Consider the following 20,668-nt stretch of genomic DNA (forward strand, 5'->3'; position numbering starts at 1 on the left):
GTTTGCTGAAAAAGATCTAGGTCACTATGAAATTTATTTTAATTTTCAAGATCGTGACAAATGTTCCCTTTTTTTGTAAAATTTGGAGGCATGGAGGTCCACATTTATTAAAAAAGGTTATATATTCAGTATCCTCTCTCAGAGTAGTTTCAGTCTGTTAAAGACTCTTAAAAGCCCCAATCTACCACCCACTTTGTAAGGTCCATAAATAACGTGGCAGCAAAACACACAATCACTGCTCATTTTAAAGTCAATGTGGAATAATGAGTAGCTGTCACAGTTGCTGTCCAGTTAAAGCTGGCTGGGCAGCCTCTCCAGTCAGGTTGCTCACCCCATCCATTACATTAATAGGCTGAATGTATGTGTGAGTGACTGGAGGACAGTTAGAAGTACAGAAAGGTTCTTCCTTTCAGTGTTTAAGTTCCCCAACTCTTCAAACAGGAGGCCACCAGGAGCAGACAGGGCATATGGCCTCCTCGTAACCTTGTCGGGAGCCTCATGTAGCGCTCCCTATCTTGTTTTTGAGTCATGTAACAGGCCGCCTAGCCATCGAGGAGCAACAGAGCGTGTGTGTCGGGATTCTCCAGCTGCACACGCGCGTGCGTGTGTGTGTGTTAGCTGAACTTTACTGCCACAGCAGATACAGTTTCCTGGTTGAATTTCTTCGACACACATGCACCGAGAGCACACCAATGAAAACCTTACATAACTTGGTGGAAAAGATAGATGTAAAAGCAATGCTTTGAAAGGCGAATGCTCCATGTCTGTCCAAATTTCCCGTGAAAAATGTCTTTTAGTCACAGTGTGAATGCCTCTGGGCACTTGAAATCTTTCTGTAGCCACCTGGATAGCAGGAAAGTGGAGTCTGTGCAGGTTTATACGTGTTCACGAGTGTAGTTAGCTCTGTATTTACACTCATTGTGTAAATATGTAATATGCAATAAAAGTTTCTTGAGAACACAATGTTCTTTGTTGCTGTATTAAACTATGGAAGTAAGCAGATGCTGTCTTCCCTGATGTGTCCAGTGCCGCGCTGATGATAATCCTGAGGGGTTTGGCATTGAGGACTATGCGTGTGTGTGTGTGCATGCATGCGTACAGCAGTGTCTTCCTCGTCCTCTCATGTATATTTTTGTGTTGTTTGCTTTTGGATTCCCCTCCGCCGTGCGTTTCATCCTTGAACAACACGTCAGACAGGTGCTCTCTGAGGACTAGAGCGAGAAAGGAAGAGAGAGACGTGGGGACACCAAGAAAGAGCAAAAGAGAGACAGAGAAAAGGGGAGTAAGACGGGGGGGGGGTTTGAAAGACTTCTAACTTCCAAGCTGACTGTCATAGCTGTGCTTGCCAGAGGGGAGAGCACCTTTAAGCATACTGGATGAGTAACGATGTGGAGGGACTACAAAAGCAAAGTAATACATAATAAGCAGCACTGACTCTGCTCTGCTCTGCCAGCTAACCAACATGAGATTGGTGCTGAAAAAAAATTTGGACGCGCTCAAAAGTTCAGTAAAGGCCTGGTGTAAAGGGGGCTTCTCCTTTATCACTGTGCCCACACTGTAATAAGATTTAGAAAGCGTGGATGCAGCTGTTAGATTGGGATGTTGGCCTCGACACGTGGACTTCCATTGAAATGAGGAACAAAAACAGACAAAATGGTGTCTACATAAAAACGTGACAAATCTTTCTTTTACATATGTGACATTAATTACAACAACTCAACAATTCACTTGTCACTCCTTTGACTGTGCTCTGTGGGAAAATAAAAATCCTTCTGCTTTAAGCTGCAGCATAAATCAGCAAATACATAATTCTCTGCAGCTTCGCTTTGAACAGTACAATAATGCTAACATCACAGAAATAGGCAGCTGAATCATTTTGCAGATTCTTCTTCTTTGGTGCCACTCATTCTTTGACTACAGTCCCAGTCCCTTTCCCCACTCATTTAACCTAAAAGGATTTTTCCCCCTTGCCTGCATGATAAAAGAAAATCTAGAAATATGGCTGTGTGTTGTTGTATGTGTGCAGACAATTGCCTGCTGTTTGAACACAATGCCCTGTGGTTTGTTTTGCTGCGCCACCCAGAACTCAAACATTAGGGTGTTTGTGTCCGTATTGACACGCAGCCAGACTTTGCGGTGCCACGCCAAAACTAACTTTGGTTTGTCCTTCCTTGGAGTTTTACGTGTATGCAGCCAAACGAGGAAATCATCCCTCTGTCAGTTTTGATCCTAGGGAGTGCTAGATTATACAGTATCTCAGCTCACCATTGGTTAGGTTCAGGTTAGGAGACTATACTACAAACCATAACTTAATAATCTGTGCAGTAGGTGCTCTGCATGCTTCATCCTTTCAGCACCTTCTTATGATGCAGGCCAGCTCTTTTGTAGTCACTTCATTATGTAAAAATGATAATTGTGCCCCAGTGGAAGTTAGCTTCACGAAAATATATTACAGCACCCATCCACATCCACTGATAATCAAGTCGTGACTGTCGTTTGGAAACTTTAATTTCCAAAGGCACACTAACTGGAAGGAGAAGAAATAAGCAAACTCTCCATCAATGTGTATTTCCCCTTCAAAATACTTTCACCACTACGCTGCGAGCGAGTAATTTAAGTTGACATGTTCGCTTTACTCAACATCATAGTTAAGTCAAATTGGAGAAGGAAGCGGACAAAAAGAGAAATAAGATGTGACTGAGCCGTACACACATCTCGGTTTAGTCACAACATAGTGCTCCGAACTCCACGGTGAGTCAACAACACACACGCACAAAAAAATGCATGTTGAGAATAATGTCCATATTAGAGGATACCAAGGCAGTAGACTTTTGAGTGTGCTGCAGGGAGGATCGCTCTAAAGGCCAAATTATCATTCCAAAGTCTAAGAAGCAGCAAAGTCAACAACAGATTAAAGCCAAAATCGAATTCACAGAGTGCCACTCGTTCTGCACTCGAAACAACAGCAGAGCTGAATGTTTAAATGTCCAAAAACAGAAGAAGTCTTTCCGTCTTACTCATTTCCTGCTCTACCTTTGACCGCGACGTGGGCTTGTAGGAAGTGGAAAAAAATGACCTAAACTTGAATTGTTTGTGAGTCAGCTGCATGTTTGCCTTCATGGTTTCCTAACAATGCTGGAAGCAGGAGGAAGGGATCTGGCCGACCAAATCGCGGTCAGTCGTAGTCAGATTACCTCTGGGCTGAAGAGATTCCAGCATCCAAGAGGCTGATGGGAAGCCACACATAAAAACAAAACAAAAATGAAGACGAGATGTATTCATTTAAAAAAGTAATTTGTATTATATTTGTTGCTTGTGGATACAATACAGAGACACACACAAAAAAAATCATATGTACAAGAGTCAAAATAAAAACATTTCACAATAGTAAAAATGCGACTTGAAAAGCATGATTCATTCGAGGGCTTTAGTAAAATAAGTGAGTCTGTTGCAGGGGTTTGCGGTGCTTTTAGTACATGCGGTCAGAGGGAGATTTAAACTAGCCCTGAGATGTGGACAGATTGGGGCAAATGGCATTAAAAGACAATTAAAGTCAGCTGTTTTGGGGGGACTTAGGAAAAAGGATTTACTTTAAAGCCTTTCAGAAGATTCAGAGTCAGATGGATTTAACAAATGAGAATATAAATGGAGCAAATTCATCTAAGAGTTAAAAAGTGAATAAAAGAGGAGTGAAACCACAACAGCCACCACCTCTGTCTTCATTATCACCAAGAGCTGGGTTATAATTATCAAGTGCATATTGTTTTCTGAAGTGTCCTCTTGAAAAAAGACTGCATTTTTAGTAACAACAGTCTTTTTTTTTTTCCTTTGGCAGAAATGCTGTGGAAGAAGTTAAAGTTTCAGCAATGCTATCTGGGAAAGCACAGCGCTTATTACACGGCTCAATTTCCAATTCTCTCACAGGTATACACACAAACACACACACACACACACACAGAATACAAAATGAAGCCGCAGCACAAAACAATCTCCCAGACAGGCTCGGTGATACAAAAACACATAGACGAAAAGGAAAGACGGCTATTATGTGAGGTTAGAGAGGGATGGTTGTAACTATTCATGTGCTCCTTTATGGAGAAGAAACGCCACAACATCTTTCACCCCATTAAAGGACTTGCATCGCGCAAACAGAGATGGTTATCTCAGCTGTGTGTGAGATGGAGTGGGTGCTCGACAGAGGCAAGCTCCAGGCCATTATACCAACCCCAGAGCAGGGAGCTATAATTGCAGTGGGAGAGTACAATCAGGTACAGTGTTTGTCTCTGCTCTAATCTCTAAACCGTGCCCGGTCCTCTTCATGGACACAGAGCTGCAGTTTTGGTCCAGCCTTTCATCTGACTGCTCATGGGGAGTCTTTCTCGTTCAGATCAGTCAGAATATGAACTAGAGATTTAGTGCTTTTGGGGTAAACCTGAGGCAACACTGATAAATCTGCTGCGGACCCTGAACACATAGTTTGACTGTGTTTAATACCCTCCTGATAAAAATCCAGAGCAACCTTTGCACCTGGTGCCAAGCTGTGCCGCTGTCATTTTTATGACTAGATGAGCGGCGAGACATTGGAGTCAGCGCATACGCGTTAAACGATACCCAACAATCAAATTCCTCCATGCTAATGGTCCCCTATGACCCAAATAAGTCTTTGTTGTGGTGGCCATAAACCAGACTGGTAGAAGCAGAACTGGGTTTATAGGTGCCTGCTAAACAAAAGCCTGGCTTCTCTACAAAGCAGAGTTCAGTGCATGATTGTGAGAGCTGTAAAATATGCAGGCTAAGCAGGATTACTCGACTGCCGTGCTTCACATGGTTTCACTAATGCAGGAAAGTACAGTACAGCGCTTATTCAAGACTGAGTGCAATACTACTTCATGAAAAGAAAAAAAAAAAAAGAAAAAAAAAAAAAATAACACTTTGTCTTTGGATATTCGCTTTCTTTCCTCATAGTGCTCCCAGAACTATCTCCGTTCATTAAAGGCACCGAACCAGGCCTGTGCCTTGATTCATGTCTTTTTGAATTAAGTAAGAGGGAAAAGAAAGCCTTGGAATGAGTTTTTCAAGGCACAGTTGTCAAGGCTCCTATCCTTGAGTATACTGATAAGAGCACAAAGTTTTACATTCATTAAATAAAAACATCAGCTGGGTTTTGTTAACTGTGAAGTAACACACATAGTCAGGCTGGAGAAGAAATATACTTTGGACTAACTAGCCATTGTTACAGTGATGTCTGAAAGGCACACACAAACACAAACCAACAAAGGAATAATATAAATGTTCACAATTGTCTTAAAAAATGAAACAAAGAAATGAGTACATGAGGAGCGACTAGAGGTAAATGTGCTGGATGACAAGGCAAACAGAGGTCAGAGGTTCCCCTCGTCAAGCATCTTATTGACCCCGTTACAGATTCTCTGCAGGTGGGCACGATAAACCTCCGAGGGCCCATACAGAGCCGCCAGGAAGTCACAGTCGGCGAAGTGATTGAAGACGTGGTTGACCCGTGAGTGGCTCTTGGCTGTCAGGTGGCGTTTGATGGCCTGGTGCAGCAGTTCACGGCAGTCGTTCAAAATGGCGCTCATGACGCGGCGGTCAAAGGTGAACTCGATCTGGTGGAAACTGACCGCCGTCATGGCCAGAGTGTGGACTTTCTTCCTGTGACATGATGAGCAAGAGAAGAGAGGCTGTCAGTTTCTAAATCTGACCGCAGCAGCACAAGTAAGTAAAAATAGAAACTGCTGTCCTGTGATTTCCTTTAGAAACCCCCATACATTAGTTATGGAATTGTCCTTCACAGCGTCTCATCTTCATCGCTAATATAATCACCATTCTCCATACTGTGCATTTATGTCAGCTCTGCATGCCTCCAAGCGGAGTTTTACTGTTTTAGTGGAAACTGTATAAACTGATGTAAAAGTCAATTTCCTTAATTTGCCTCCATCAGCACACAAAAATGCACTTGAACTGCAGTTTTCACCACTTGAAGCTTGCAACCAGAACCACAATCTTTGTTGTTTCTCAAGGTTTGTCACCTCCTGACATCAAGTACCCTTATTTAAATTTCAATCAGAGACACTTAAGGCCAAGTAATCAACCATTTAGGACCCAGTTTGAATCGGAACAGCAATGGGGATTGTGCTATGAGAGCTAATCCTCATTAACAAACCCATTAATGAACATTAAATTTTAGCTAAATCGACAAAAACACCTCATCAGGAGGAGGTTGGGGTTGTGGAGGGACCAGCCGCAGTTAACAGCAATGGCATGAGGGTAATCACTGAGAAGCATATTGCATTAAGCTGCTGTCAATCAGCCAACGCTAGGGTGACTTCAGAGCTCTGCTTGAACTAACTTGATTCATGGTAGGATGCATCAAAACGTCTTCATTTAAGCCCCATTTAAAAGAAACATTTTGGAAAATACACTCATTTGCTTTGTTTGATAAGAAGTCTGATACATTTCTCAGTATGCTGAAGGTGGAGCAAGAGGTTTGAGGAAAACTGGCCTGCCTATGTCCAAGAGTATGCCCACCAACCATTTTATCAAAATGACATTAATGCTACGCTGTATTCATACAATGGCATGAATGGCAAGAGCAGGAAATCCTCCCATTCTATCCATTTGTGGTGTTCATATATGGTTGCCTCCATTTCTGGGCTGCGTATTACGAGCAGTTTATTTTGGATACAAACTACGTCTAGTGCATTTTAAATCAATTGCAGTGACAGCCAATTATTGTGTCTTTCCATCCATTTTGCAACAGATTTGCTGACTTTTAGTCATCCTTTTGATTTAACCATTTACCTCTGCCTCCAGTCTTTATGCTAAGTAAGCTAATGGTTTCATGGCTACAGCACTAGAGTGGAATCTTCTCACCTAACTTCTGGAAAGAAAGAAAATAAGCCCATTCCAAATTATGAAGCCGTTTCTATAAAGACTCTTTCTGCCCACCTGAAGTTCTCCACCAGGGTCAGCTCCTCGCTGTTGAACTGGTTGTTTCTGTAGAGCACTCCCAGCTTCACCACCATCTTGATCAGGTTCTTGATTATCTTCTGGGACTCTTTGCGGTTGCGGGTGTACTCCTTGGTGACGCGGTACAGCTCGTCCAGCACTTCGCTGCTGGTGTCATCGATGAAGAGGTTGGCCATGCTCTTAGTGGCCATCTTGCTCATCAGCTTCTTCTGCGCCTGCAAGGCTAAGCTCTTGGTGCTGAATGAGTCCATGGTCAAGTCTGGGTCAAGATGACACAAAGGGAGAGAGCAAACAGAGGACGACAGCTCAGTTAAATGTTCATACTTGACTGCAGATTTGATTTATTCATTCATTTTCTGTAATCATTTGTCCTCTGAAGGGTCACAGGGGGTCTGGAGTCTATCACAGCTGTTGTCGGGCGGGGTACACCCTGGACAGATCTCCAGTCTATCACAGGGCTAACATAGAGAGACAGACAACCATTCACACCTGACTGCGGATTTATGTTATTTCAAGAGAGGCCATTGAAAGCGATGAGAAGAAACATGCAATGTTTGCTGGTGTTCCAGATTTGATACAAATTTAGAAATGAACAGAGAGAATCCTTTCCTTAAATACCTACTTTCACTTTCTCATCTCAACAGAAAAAAGAACCAGACGTATTACACTGGCGGCTTACAATGTGTGAGGTTATTGCAAATAACATCGACACTGATGCTGTTTAAACTGCAGGGCCAAGAACTGTCCCCTTTATCAGATAATGAGCAATGGCAGCTGTCAAATTAGTCCCAGCCACCGTCTGGCTCAGGGCCTACAAGGTAGTTAGAGAAGAAAGTGTCATTACGTGTGTAGGAGTCAAGTCAGTTACAGCACGACCAGAGGAACTGGGATGTCTCATCAACTGAATGCATTCTCAAAACAAGGTGTACATGTGTGGGTGAAAGCGATTAGAAGACAAGACAACTCATTCAGTGCACGTGTGCGGTTTGATTTATGTACGATGCTGCTTCTCTTCACATGCCAAGTGGGGTGACTCAGTGATAAGCTGCGCTCATGATGGAGGCTCATAAATAGTGAGGTTCATAGGGGTCGACGTTTTTTTTTCACAGCGCCCCCCTCCGCCCCAACCCTTCCAGTCCAGTGAGGCAGGTCTGCAGCGAGCCACATCATTTCAGCGACTGCCTCTCGATGAGTTCTGCGGGTCACTTGTTCAGGTTTGTACATTCTGTTTTCAGAAAATAAAATAAATCTGTTTTCCTGTGCACTCCGTCTCTAACCTTCACAGATTTCCAAGGATAACCTGGGAGACGACAAGCGTAAACTGGCAACATAAAGCTGTTTGCCACGACTGCCTTCCATTACCAGCACAGGGGAATGAATGAAGGGGAAGAGTTTGATTTTGATAGGACATGTACTAAATGAGGTGCTTTATCACTGATTAAAAATATCAGAAAATGCCTATTACAACATAACCTATGGTATCTTCAAATAGCTTAGAATTTATGTATGATCTTATTTAACAACAAAGAAAAAGGCTATTTGAGAAGCTGCACAATGTTTTGGCATCTTCAGCCACGGCCCTAGAGAAGGCAATATGTGTCTGTCAGTGAGGCAGACTGAAATATCTCATCTGTGACAGGTTGTTATTACATTTTCTACAAATATCTGAGATCCACTGACAATGAATTCTAGTGACTTTGCTGAGCCTTTAACTTTTAATCTTGTGCCAACAGCAGGCTAAAAATGTAGCCAGATTAAAATATCCTGAGACATTTAATAGATTGCTGTGAAATTAGGTATACACATTCATGGATCCCAGAGGATGGATTTTATGACCTTCTCCTGACCTTGGCTAAAATTTACATAACATCAACATGTGACTATGGGTGTTGAGAACCCTTTTTGCTACCAAAATGCATCACATCAAGTGTTGTAACCTGGTATAATGAAAGCTAGTTTTAACACAACTTTTCTCATTTTAGACTTGTTTTATCTAGGGGTTTTCTAAAGCCATTTAAAATATGCAGAGTCTGTCTTCTTTCATCAAATTAACAAAGTGTGTTTAAGTAAGATTGGCCTGCAGCTAAGGATTATTTCCATCATCACTCAACTTCCTGATTGTTTCCTCGATTAAATGATTTATCCATGTAGTGTAAGAAATTAGTTAAAAATTATTTCCCAGTGGCAAAATTACCATCTTCAGATATTTTGTGGACTGATGTTGCCAGACTCAATTCTTATCAGAATAGGAGTCTGGTAACACATCATTTGGATCTCATGATGGGGTGTGTTTCAACTATTACAGAGTAAAAAAATAAATACACCTGCACACAACTGGGTGGTCCTCAAACTAATCAGTGCCAGTTTATTGTAAACAAATATAACTCAATGACATGTACTTTTACTCCTCTTTCCATCACTGCATAAAGCCCACCCAAACAATTTGACTGGCCCTTCTCTTCTTTGCAAAATAATCAGTTACCAACAGAGTGATCTCAGATCAACTTCCCCCGACTAAAATTTGGTAGATGGGGAAGTTTGACTGACTTTCAGTCTAGATGATTTGTATTATGTGTCCAACAGACCAGGATGTTCCATTTACTGTCATGTAAAAGCATCATATCTAACTGACACATTAGAGAAGAAATGGAAATGTTAAAGCAATTCTTACCTTTCTAGCATTTTTACACTTTTCTTTTGTAATCTTAAAATGCTCCTAAAAAGTGTATAGCACAACTAAAATGTAAAAGAAATCCACCAGGTGTTGAAACTCATCAATATTCTATTTCTTATATATTTCTGATAAACGTCTGACCAGTAAATTTATTTGGTCCGAATAAAATGATTTGCCGAGCTTCCTGGCTGTCATCAGTCGACGCGTCCCCTCTAGTTGACTACTGCTGTCAATTTTATTTAATTACCATTTTCCTCCGCCTCTACCTTCACCTTCCTCGCTGACAGACAGGGGAGGGGGGTGTCAAAGGTCAGGCAGGGGGAAGCAGGTAGGACTTTGGAGGGAGGCAGAGTTGTTCATGATCAAATTTTTACTAAGTGCTGTGCAACATGCCAGAAAGGTAAGAATTTCTTTAATAAAACAGTCACAGGTCGGTTTTCTGTTGACTCAGCAGCTAATAAACAAATGTTGGTAGGTATATGTAAGCAATCCAAAGGCATTGTTTTAGTATCAAAACTTTAACTGAATTATCTCTGGTGCAGAAAATAAATATTCAACAATGCCCATAATGCAGGGATTTTTAGGGAGTGAGGAAATACACATGCAAATAAGCATAATACTTCGGTATCTTGGGTGAGGGGAATCTTACTTCTTTGAAAAAATCCCTTGATGTGACACCAAAATGCAAAATGCAGCTTAATAGGACAGTGCCACGGTGAAAACAATTATATCTAAGAACAAGTGTCCCATTCACACATGATAATTGTGATTAATCTTAAACCCCAACAATTAACTGTAAATGCGTATGAATGGCAAATCCTTATCCAACCTCAGGTGATATTTGGGCAGCAGACGACAAGAGCAGTGACATATATCCCTGCTGGGTGGTTTTTACTGTTGTTGGTCCTAGAAGGCTGTGCATCTGCTGCTACAGTGTATGACTTTCATTCTTCTCTCTCTGTGCAATGCCTCTCTAAGAATATCAATAAGACTCCTTGGAGAGAGTGTCAGCAGGACGCTTCCCATAGAGGAGACGCATGAAGAGTGGGTGAGCAAAGACAAACGCAGAGAGATGGAGAGAACAGAGGGCGGAGGTGTGTTACACATCAATCCTCAAACATCAATGAAATGTAGATGTTGAATGAAAGGTCATTGATATACTGTCTTGTGCTGAATCTAGTTCTCACTCATTCCTGTTGCAGGTGCTGGACGTCTCATTGGGCCTCTCGCTGTGCTGATCAAGGATCACTGGCAGATCCCCATCGACCGTTTCTCCATGGTTGTAACTCTAAACTTGCCGAGCTGAGCTTGTTACAGAAAATCCTCCTCTGATGCAATGTGTATGAAATGGATAACAAGGAGAAAGACACTAATGATCAGACTGAAAAATAGCAAAAAAACAAAGTTGAAATTTTAACTTCTCAGTCAGCTCCACCTGAAAATGGTCACCTAGTCTCATTGTTATTCCTTAATCACAGCCTCAAGAAGAGATTCACTTAGCACAACATTTCTACATTTACTGCCCTCTCTTCATCTCTGCTCTTGCTGATGGATGTGTAAGAGTTTAGAAAAGTGCAAATGGATAATGGGGCGAACTCCTTCTCAAACTGGAGCGTGATTTCATAGTGCTCATTAAATTCCACTCTCGGAGACCAGAGTCATCGTAGCTGTCACCTAAGTGCAGCAGGACGATGAGCAGCAGAAAAAAGGAAGAGGAAGAATGAATGTTTGCCTGTCATACACATGTACACAAACAGTCCAAACACAGAAGCACTCAGGACTGTGTGCCTGTGATTTCACTTAAGACTGAAGTGTGACATAACAGACCCCTGGTACTCTTATCTTGAGGATGGTGGGATATCCTCGCTCTGGCTCTCAGTCTCCCTGGCTCTCAGTCTCCCCCTCCATTTCCCCAGGGCGGGAAAAATAAAGGCTTCATGAAAACATGTCCTCAACGCACAAGTGCAGAGTGATGGGAAAGGTTTGGATTCAAACCTTCCATTTTCAGTGACTTTGCAGCATGAAAGTGGTTAGTGCCAACTCTAAATGGCCTATGAAGCGCGGTGCCCAGGGACGGAGCAGCCAACCCTGACACAGCGTCTCCGTAGTCTTTATAGAGGCAAGACTTTAACGGATTTAAGGCAGAACAAGACATGACAGCTGCAAACACTGCTGGCTATTGTGGCCAAATATACCAGCCACAGTTATCAGTGCACATAGGGATCAAGCAAACAAACACGTAGGTACACTCACACACATATGCATACACATTACTGATATGCCTGGCTTGCCGAACAGCTGAAAATGAAATGAAAACAAAGACAGATTGCAGCTGCCAAGAGCTCAGCACTTATAATTGCGACGGTTAAACAAGCTACAAACTCATACACTCCCTCAGAATATGCCGGCATTCACTCACTCACAAAGACATGTAGGCAAAAGCTCACTCATGGAAATGAAACAGGAGCCTACACAGTCTTAGATGGATGTCTCATGACAGTGAGGGAGCCTGAGTAATGAACCCAGGGGCACTCTAACTGTCCTACAGGTGTGAATAGACCTGTCAAGCCTGTGTACCAGCCTGGCTGGGGGATCGGGGTAAAAAAAAAAAAAAAAAAAAGGCAGTGATGACAAAGAAATAACCTTACCGTCCTCCGCTGTAATCCGTGGAGGGCACTGGATCATAAGAAGCTAGATAGGACCTTTATTATCCAGATTTAATTTGCTTTGTCTATTGGAGTTTCAGGGCAGGAAAAGCAGACGTCTGCTGCGAGGACACTTCAGCCAAAAAACTTTTCCCAATTCATTTGGGGAAAGAGGAATAAGTGGGCTGACAACTCCTTCTGGCTGTCGCTTGCAATTAGTGTTTCTATCCAGTGGCTGTTTGACCTTTTAAATGGATGCAGGGAATAAGGACATTAAAAATCGCAACAAGATGTTAATCTCATTGATGCAATCCAGACAAACTGTGTAACCAATAAAATGGCACATTCAATTTTTATGTATAGACTCAACCACAAATAATAATAAAATAAAATATCAGAATATCATGAATATTTTCATTACTGATTAACCTTGATTAGTTTAATTGTTTGGCCAAATGGTCCTTGTAATCAGGACCTGAGAAAGATCCCAAGAATTATTAAATGCAGAAAATGTCATTTCTGACTTCTCATAATATTCACTCTTTTGCTGCTTCCAAACAACAGTGATAAAGCAAAGAGCTCCAATTCAAATTCAAAGGAAGTCAGTGGTAGGAAGCATCAAACTAACCTATGACACTTACAGCTATACACATCATATCATAGGAGTGTTTTACCAGTAAACATCCCCATATTACATTAATGGACTCTTGAGCAGCACTTCCGCAACAATGTAGCTGGCCACACTGTCTGTGTTGTAGCTTTTTCTCAGTCATAGTGTGAACACAGCATGGAGAAGCAAAAGGTAACCAGACCAGAGTCTCGCCGACGCCTCATGTTTAAAAGATGGTTAAAATAGCAGTAGAAATTTTCTCATCTTGCTAGCTCACTACTCATGTCCCTTCTAAAACAACAAGCTGTGATATAGGCCCTTGAGTAGACAAACGTTTAATTTCAAAGTGATCATAAGCCAAAGAAATGTATGCATCAGAAGACAGTACGAGAAAATGTTCAGAAAACCCACAACATGACAACTTCAGACTGTCATCCAAACAAGGCCAGAGCTCAAACATATAAAACCAGCTGGGAACAGTGAATGGTGCAAGTCAGTGTTTTGATTCATAACCCAACAAGAACTGATCATTTTGACTAATTTCCTTTCAGCATAACCTGATATTTTCTGAGTTGCTTGTGTTTTTACACATTCTACACATGACATGGTGATGCATTCGCCTTCTGACTGCTCATTTAGACAAAATCCTACAAGATGTGAGGGTGGCATTGGTTTTCCTTGAGAACAATCCAGGTTGCAGCCTCTGCATCGCCTGTACTCACCTGTCAGTCAAACCAAAGCTGAGGTGTGACAGGTGAGAAAGGGCCGGAAATTGGATACACCTGTAGCAGCCACCCACTCCAACTCATGCCATCATGCCTCACGAGGAAGAGGAGGTCACGGCACCCAAAATATCACCACTTTAATACCTGCTGCCAGTCTAGACACCGTGGTTGAGGCTGATAACAGCCAACATAAAGAAAAAAACAATAAAGAATGTGTTTCTATGACAGTGGACCGCAACGATTTTACTAAAGCCTTGGCAGAGACAGTAGAACTTCCCATGACACTTCATCTGACAAGAGATTGGTTGATGGTGGCAGGAAATGTCACGACTTTCATGCTCTTCAGGGATCACTAGTCAAATGGACTGGGCACTGTGACCCTGGAAGAGACATCAGCAGATAAAATCTTCACTGCTTTAGGATGGAAGCTATTATTGACCAGACATAAATCACACCAGAGTCTCACACCACACAACAAAAACACCCCTATAATAGACTCTCGGCATCACAGATTACTCAGGTACTTCACAGCAACCCTTCCCCACCCCCAGTGCAAACATAACATATTATGTCCAGGTGTATTAAACACAGTGAAACCCTGCCTGGTTTTAGTCCCCTACCTTTTCCAAAGCATAAACTTTTGTGACCCAGAAGTCCAAAAAACATGTAACCAAGATGTCCCCGGTTTGAGTCTGGCCAGTGACCTTTACCAAATGTCGAACCCCTTCTCCTCTCTCTACATCTCCTCTCGCCTGTCGTGTCCTGCTGCTGTTGGCCGTCGAGTGAACGTTGAGTACTACAAACACAAGCTTTACTTAGAATTTGTGAATGAGTCCAGTGAATGAAGGTTAATCGGTGTAGAAGAAGTCAGAAAAGAGTGAAAATACATTTTGAATAGTTTGTTTTGGTCTGCTAACAACAAGTATTCACATTTGTTAGGGTAGAAGCTGGGAACTTTTGACATTTTTGCTTCAAAAATGTAACAAACAATCAATTCTCGAGAGATGCAGATTTTGTTGTTGACGATGGTCAACTAATTGAATCAATTTGTCACTTCCACATTAATTAAATGCACCTTTTAGACCAGTGTGTGGACACAATAACAGTAGATTTAATACAAAAATATATATTAAAAAAACTCGAATATGAAATTTGAAAAAATTAGAATTTGAATTACACGTTAAATGCTATAAAACAAGTTTTTAATTCAAGTATTTTCTTGAAGTATCTGAACTGTCGGAACACTTTCCAGGAAGCCAGGCTGATGTTTAATCGGCGTGACCGTCCAACGTTACAGTTGATTATCAACAGAGTTTCTGATGATCTGTTCAGAAGTTCATAGTAATTTCTGAGTCCAGCGTTTATTACACTGCAATCATCACTCGAGGCGGCACAGTAAACACCTTCCAATACAACAGACAGGCCTCCTCAACCGAGGGGCAAAAAGCTGAACTCTTCCCAGCATATTTAGCAGACCCAAAGCAGAGACGACACGGAGGTGCTGTGCAGTCAACTGCATCAACTTCAGAAAAGGTGGATGGAAAATGTTTTTGTCCATCTCACCGTTAGTGAGAACTAATTTATTGATACAAATACTGCGGTCAGAAAGTAGTCTTACTTGTACTTGCTGTCCTAAGCAATACTAACGTTATCACAAGGTGCTCGATTCTGTCAAGTGAAATCAGGTAAGCTGAGGAAAAGTCAAAAGTCATGTTGGTGAGGCATTGAGACTTCGGTACTTTATTTGAAAACATGGAGGAGAAATGTCATTCACAGACCTGATGACTAAACTGAGGCCAATGAAAGGAAAGCAAACAATCCAACTGCCATCTTGTGATGAACAACAACATACATAGTCCAACCAACACTTCTGACACTGTGCCACTTAAACCTTAACACAATGACTGTCATAAAGGCAGTGCTTATTGCAGGGCTTTGAACAGGATTGGATGATGTTGCGCTGTGTACACACTCTGCACATACTGTATTTGCTTTCCATCCATTTAGTTAAACATGCCCAGGGTAGATTTAAAAAAAAAAAACATGTGAAAGGAAGAACCTAAGGGACCTTTTTGAATGCTGATTTAAATAAGTCTCACAATGCTACGGAGCTGCATAAAAAAACAACTGACATTGAGAGGAAGTTTGTGAAAAGCTTCATGATCATAAAAAAAGCATTACAGATCATTAGAACGACTCCTTCTGGCAAAACCTTCAATCAAAAAAAACTTCCTTCTCACTTCCTTCTCCTCAAACTCTCCCCAGCTGCATGATATAATCTGTCTCCACTTTGAAATACAATAGACAATCCTGGCTGTTATATAAGGTACATCCGTGCTTTGTGTTCTGAGAGGACAAGTAACCACTCAAATGAGCTGCACGACTGGAACCACTCCGCTGTTGGGGAATCAACGGCAGGATTTCAGGACAAGTGAACGCCGCAAATTCATCTTTCATCAAGTTTTTTGTAGTGTTTGTCTCACTCTTCTCTTGAGATGTTGCGTAACAGAGGAGGTGCTGACTGCTAATAGGAGCGTCGGAGCTGGGAACATTATACGTGTTAACAATTGCATGTAGCAGGCGTACAAGTCTGTGTAATGTCTCTTTGCACAAACATATAGTATGGTGGATCTGGCATGAGAGTCATAACTGCATGCAAAACAGACACATATGGACACCTACAACGTGCATGCTATGGATGCAGTAGGCCTTTTTATGCTGGATATGTGATGTCGCTTTTTCATCTTCCCACACAGTCATCATCCGTGAAGGCTTGTGCAGATCTGCTGAGAAAGGAGGCAATCAATGCCTTTCGCTCAGCAACTGTGCCCCATCCTACCCCAGTTTTCTCAGATCTGCCAGAACCCGACGAACAATTAATAATTAACACATCGGCATATAATAGATAGGGGATTAATAATTCAGCCTGGCGATTTGGACCGAAATAGACTTGAGGCTAAGAGCAGTCTGCTGTGGTGCAACAGGTTGGGGCACAGATGGGGGACAGGGATAAAGCGTGGACTTATCAGCACATACGGAAAGAGACAGTGGCTGTGAGCTGCTGGCATTAATTGAGGAACATCAGTCAGCGTTAAGCATGTGTAATAAGGCTGGGAATACAGTCGCTGCTGCTCTGCCCAGGGGCCATCACAGCACTCACTAACAACATTTGTTCTTGCATTAAAATACTTAAGTGGATAGTTGTTTTATGGTTACTGCTGACTGTGAAAAGTGAAAGAATAATAACGAATCAAAAGACCAGACCACTCTCACGTGGTTTTGCTTTAACTGCTAAGAGTTAATTATATATTATTTACAGTATAATTTGCATCTTAACAGCGCTGCAAATAATGCAAGACATAATCAAGGTGCTAACCGGTGCTTGAGCTATGACTGATGTCGGGTCTTATGACATTTTAATTAAGGCCACCATCAGAGCAAGGCACATTATGACTAATTTTCCTCACCTCAAGCCCAAAGAGCATAATTTGTTAACTTGATATTTAATAGAGTGGCAAATACCAGCGCGCCTAGCCACAAGAACAGCAGGGATGGCGATCAGTGAAAGCAGAGGGGGACCAATATGAGACGGTGACTAACAGATGATTCAAGCTGGATCTTGGACGAGCGCAATCTGTTAGCAGACACAATCCCTCAGATTCTTTATTTCAAACAATGTCATGATATTCGCCGGTCACGCAGCTCTGCTCGTTCAGAGCGGGCCACATGCTCCGAGTGTGTTGGCTTTCCAGAGGCCACCAGCGTGCTCAGCTCAACTCTGCAGCCCAGTGAAAGAAGGTCAAACACCTCTCTTGTCTTGTTGATGAGTTACCATGGGTTCTCCTCAGCAGGAACCACAGTGTCTCTACGAATACTGCAGCAATTTCCAGCTCTGCCCTTAATAACACTGCATGGGGAATGTCGAGCAACGTGACTGCATTGTCCTATTATAAAAGACGCCCAGAGGAGGGGATCTGCAGAGATACAGTTACACTGAAATATAAATAGATGATGCTCACCGACCCCTGCTTAATCCTGCCGGGCAACTATTGTGTATTATTATTATTATTATTTATTGTCTTTCAAATTCTTTCTAGTGCTGAAACAAAGATAAAGCTGTTATGAAGCTACAGTTAATGAGAAAAAGCAGATACTCATCAAAATCGGCTTGAATGAAACCTAAAATAAATGGACTGTATTGCATTTTCTATATATTTCAATTACTGTCCAAAGCAATAAAGCGTGGGATCTGGTTTGATTATTTCAGGGTTGTAACTAATAATTGTTTTCATTATTTCATGTTATTTTGATTAAGCAATGGTGAAATAGTGGTCACAGTTGCAAAATGTGGTGCCTCCAGGTACCAGTTCAGAACTTGCAAGTTTTTATATTCAGAACAAAGGCATTGCTTAAGGGGACGCATGACAAAACCACTGGTTTAGATGATGAAATTAGAAAATATTTTATATATATATATAAATATATAAAATATTATAATACATTACAATATATTCCAAGAGAATATAATCCGAAGAAAGACAATTATGCTGCCAATAATATCAAAACTATGCAGTTTATAGGGATATAAAACAGAAAGACAACAAATCATCCCAACAAGAGGACATTTGTTGACATCCAAAAGTCATATTTTAAGCTGTTGCTATCAACAACAAAGACACAAAGGAAGCCCTGGCAACTAACAGAGAGCAGGTAAAACAAAAACAAAAAAAACACCAAATCATTTCACCACAGCCACAGCTAAGGCCAGAGAGAGAGGGGCCACTCCAAGTGCTAATCCGGGGCCATAATTCATTTGACATGTTTGTTGAGGCTGCGAATGATAATGTGTGCCGCTACCTGCCAGAGCCCGGACTTGCACAGAGCAGCTATTCATCCCCACTCCGAGCCTTGTTATGGAGAAACGTTTTACAATGTAAACACTGCAATGTGCGACAAAACATATCAGTGTTTGCAAAACATTAGTCGCCAGCCTTTTGGAAATGCTGCGAATTAGCTCATAAAGTATGGAGGATGGATTATTAGCAGCGCGGAGGAAAATTATGTTATTTTTTCCTGCATTTCCTGATGTGTGAGATGACAAATCACTCTCAACAGTCACCATAAATGCAGAACATAATGAAAACTAGTTCTAACTGGTCATACAACACTTTGATGATGTTCTCACAAATATGGAAAACTGAGATATATACACTCACTTTCCAGTTGATTAGGTGCTCAGGTGAAAACAAATGCATCTTAATATAACAGTCCTGCATAAAATCTTAGCTTCATGAAAGTTATGGTATTCAGCATTTGTTTAAAACAACATTGCTGCTGATTCAGATGTGTAATTTCGAGGCTATTGAACTATAGATCTTTGGAGGATATTGAACTATTATGTTGACAAACCCATTTTAGTCAGTGGGCTAGGCTAAATAACAGAAACACTTTTGTGTTTAAATAAATCCAGTTTAACAGCACCACAAACTACATCCTCCAAAATGATCATCCAGTTGAATTAGCCCCTTGCTGGCGCTAATTTATCATAAACTTAAAAAAAAAGTCATGAATTAGGATTTAGGGCAGGGCTGTTATATTAGAATGCATTCATTTTCACTAAATGAGTGTATTAAGTGCACCTAATGTTTTGGCAAATGGGTATTCCAACTACAGTATCTTCAGTGTGCTTAAAAACGTAACTGTAGTTTCTCATGAAAACCAATAAACAAGGCCCAGGGTCCTATAAAAGTCTGAATCTAGCTTTCTTTTTTTCATGGCCCATCAGTAACTAATAAATCTGATTATCAGTGATTTACATGATGAAGCAAAAACTCACCGAGAATTTCTTTGAATCTCTAATATTGTACAGGACATTTCCCCCTGTAATTTCTCATATTGTGTCGATTATCACATTAAATCAATCAATAAATTAGCCAGTTAGCTGCTGCTAAGTAGCCGTCCAAAAACGCTATTTGAATCACTGACTGACCGTTACTTCCGCTCAGTTTAACATGGAGCCTGTCAGATAAATGAAAACAGAACAAAACAAAGCGCAGCATATTCGTTGTTTAACCGTGAATAAAAGCCGCTTGGTGGTTATTTATCGGCTTTATTGGCGTAACTTTGGAGTAATTAGAGTCCAAGGCCTCTGATAACCGTTGAGTTAGAGTTCGTTTAGGTGTTTCATTAAAAGCTGGTCGACCGTTAAGATCTGCGGCGACATGGACTCACCTTCCTCTCAGCGTCAGTGGGACACAGGGGCGGCCAGTCAGCGAGATGACAACTTAATCTGAACAAAACCGCTCAAGTCTTCATCCTGCCACCAAACCAAAGTCGCTTCACAGCATGTTTTTTTTGTTTCAGTTTGTCTGTCGCTTTTTCTGTAGTCTCCGCTATTACAACGTCCTGTTTCTTCTTGTTCTGTAACCGCGTATCGGGCGCTGATGTGTAAATTATTGAAAGAGTGTTTTCAGTCTGAGATCGGTTACAAGAGTTTGTTGTAACCCGATTCCCCCACCTCCTCCTTCTCCTCGTAAAAAAAAGAAAAAGTTTCAAACTTGAGGGCGACCTGGAAATCAACAGATTGATGTTGGATTGAGCCAATGAAGGAGAACGAGGGGAGTGGACCTGCCCCAATCAGGCCAAAAGAAACAAGGGCCACTTACAGCCAGCACATTCCCTGCCCCCCGATTAGGGTTTCCAGTAATTATCCTTGTCCAGTTCCAGGTCCCAAGGCTGGAAATTTCCCAGAGGAAATGGTGTGAAGGGAACAATGAGCAGGAACTGTAGGGTAGCAGCTTTTCTGCCAGGGCCAAAATGATATATACATGTGTTACATTTCATAACAGTCCTTATTTAACACTAATAATTACAGCACAAGTTTAAAGTACCTTACAAAATGTCATGATCTAATGACAGCATCAGAGTATCTAGGAGAAAGAGACAGAGAAAGACAGAAAAAAAAATATGTCAGCGGATGTTTTCAAGACAGAGGAAGTTTTTCCTCATTTGTTTAATGAGGACACGG

At 41.5% G+C, this 20,668-nt stretch overlaps 1 protein-coding gene across 1 annotated transcript; it reads right to left on the reverse strand.

Moving 5' to 3' along the window:
* Positions 1–3,012: 3,012 nt before the first annotated feature.
* Positions 3,013–20,300, reverse strand: tnfaip8l1 (tumor necrosis factor, alpha-induced protein 8-like 1). The gene is made up of 3 exons (XM_084548035.1): positions 19,873–20,300; positions 6,967–7,246; positions 3,013–5,670 (listed from the first exon to the last, which is right to left on the reverse strand). The coding sequence occupies exons 2-3, from the start codon at positions 7,236–7,238 to the stop codon at positions 5,382–5,384; spliced, it is 561 nt and encodes a 186-aa protein (XP_084404161.1). The 5' UTR covers positions 7,239–7,246; positions 19,873–20,300; the 3' UTR covers positions 3,013–5,381.
* Positions 20,301–20,668: the final 368 nt, after the last annotated feature.

The sequence above is a fragment of the Chelon labrosus genome, assembly GCF_963514085.1.
Source record: "Chelon labrosus genome assembly, chromosome: 7".
Lineage (NCBI taxonomy): Eukaryota > Metazoa > Chordata > Actinopteri > Mugiliformes > Mugilidae > Chelon > Chelon labrosus.

Bases quoted from the DNA above. Each gene is read 5' to 3' on its own strand.
- tnfaip8l1 (XM_084548035.1), bottom strand. From the start codon at position 7,238: ATGGACTCATTCAGCACCAAGAGCTTAGCCTTGCAGGCGCAGAAGAAG. The intron at 5,671-6,966 runs GTGGGCAGAAAG...ATCATGTCACAG, and splicing joins ACCCTGGTGGAGAACTTCAG to GAAGAAAGTCCACACTCTGG.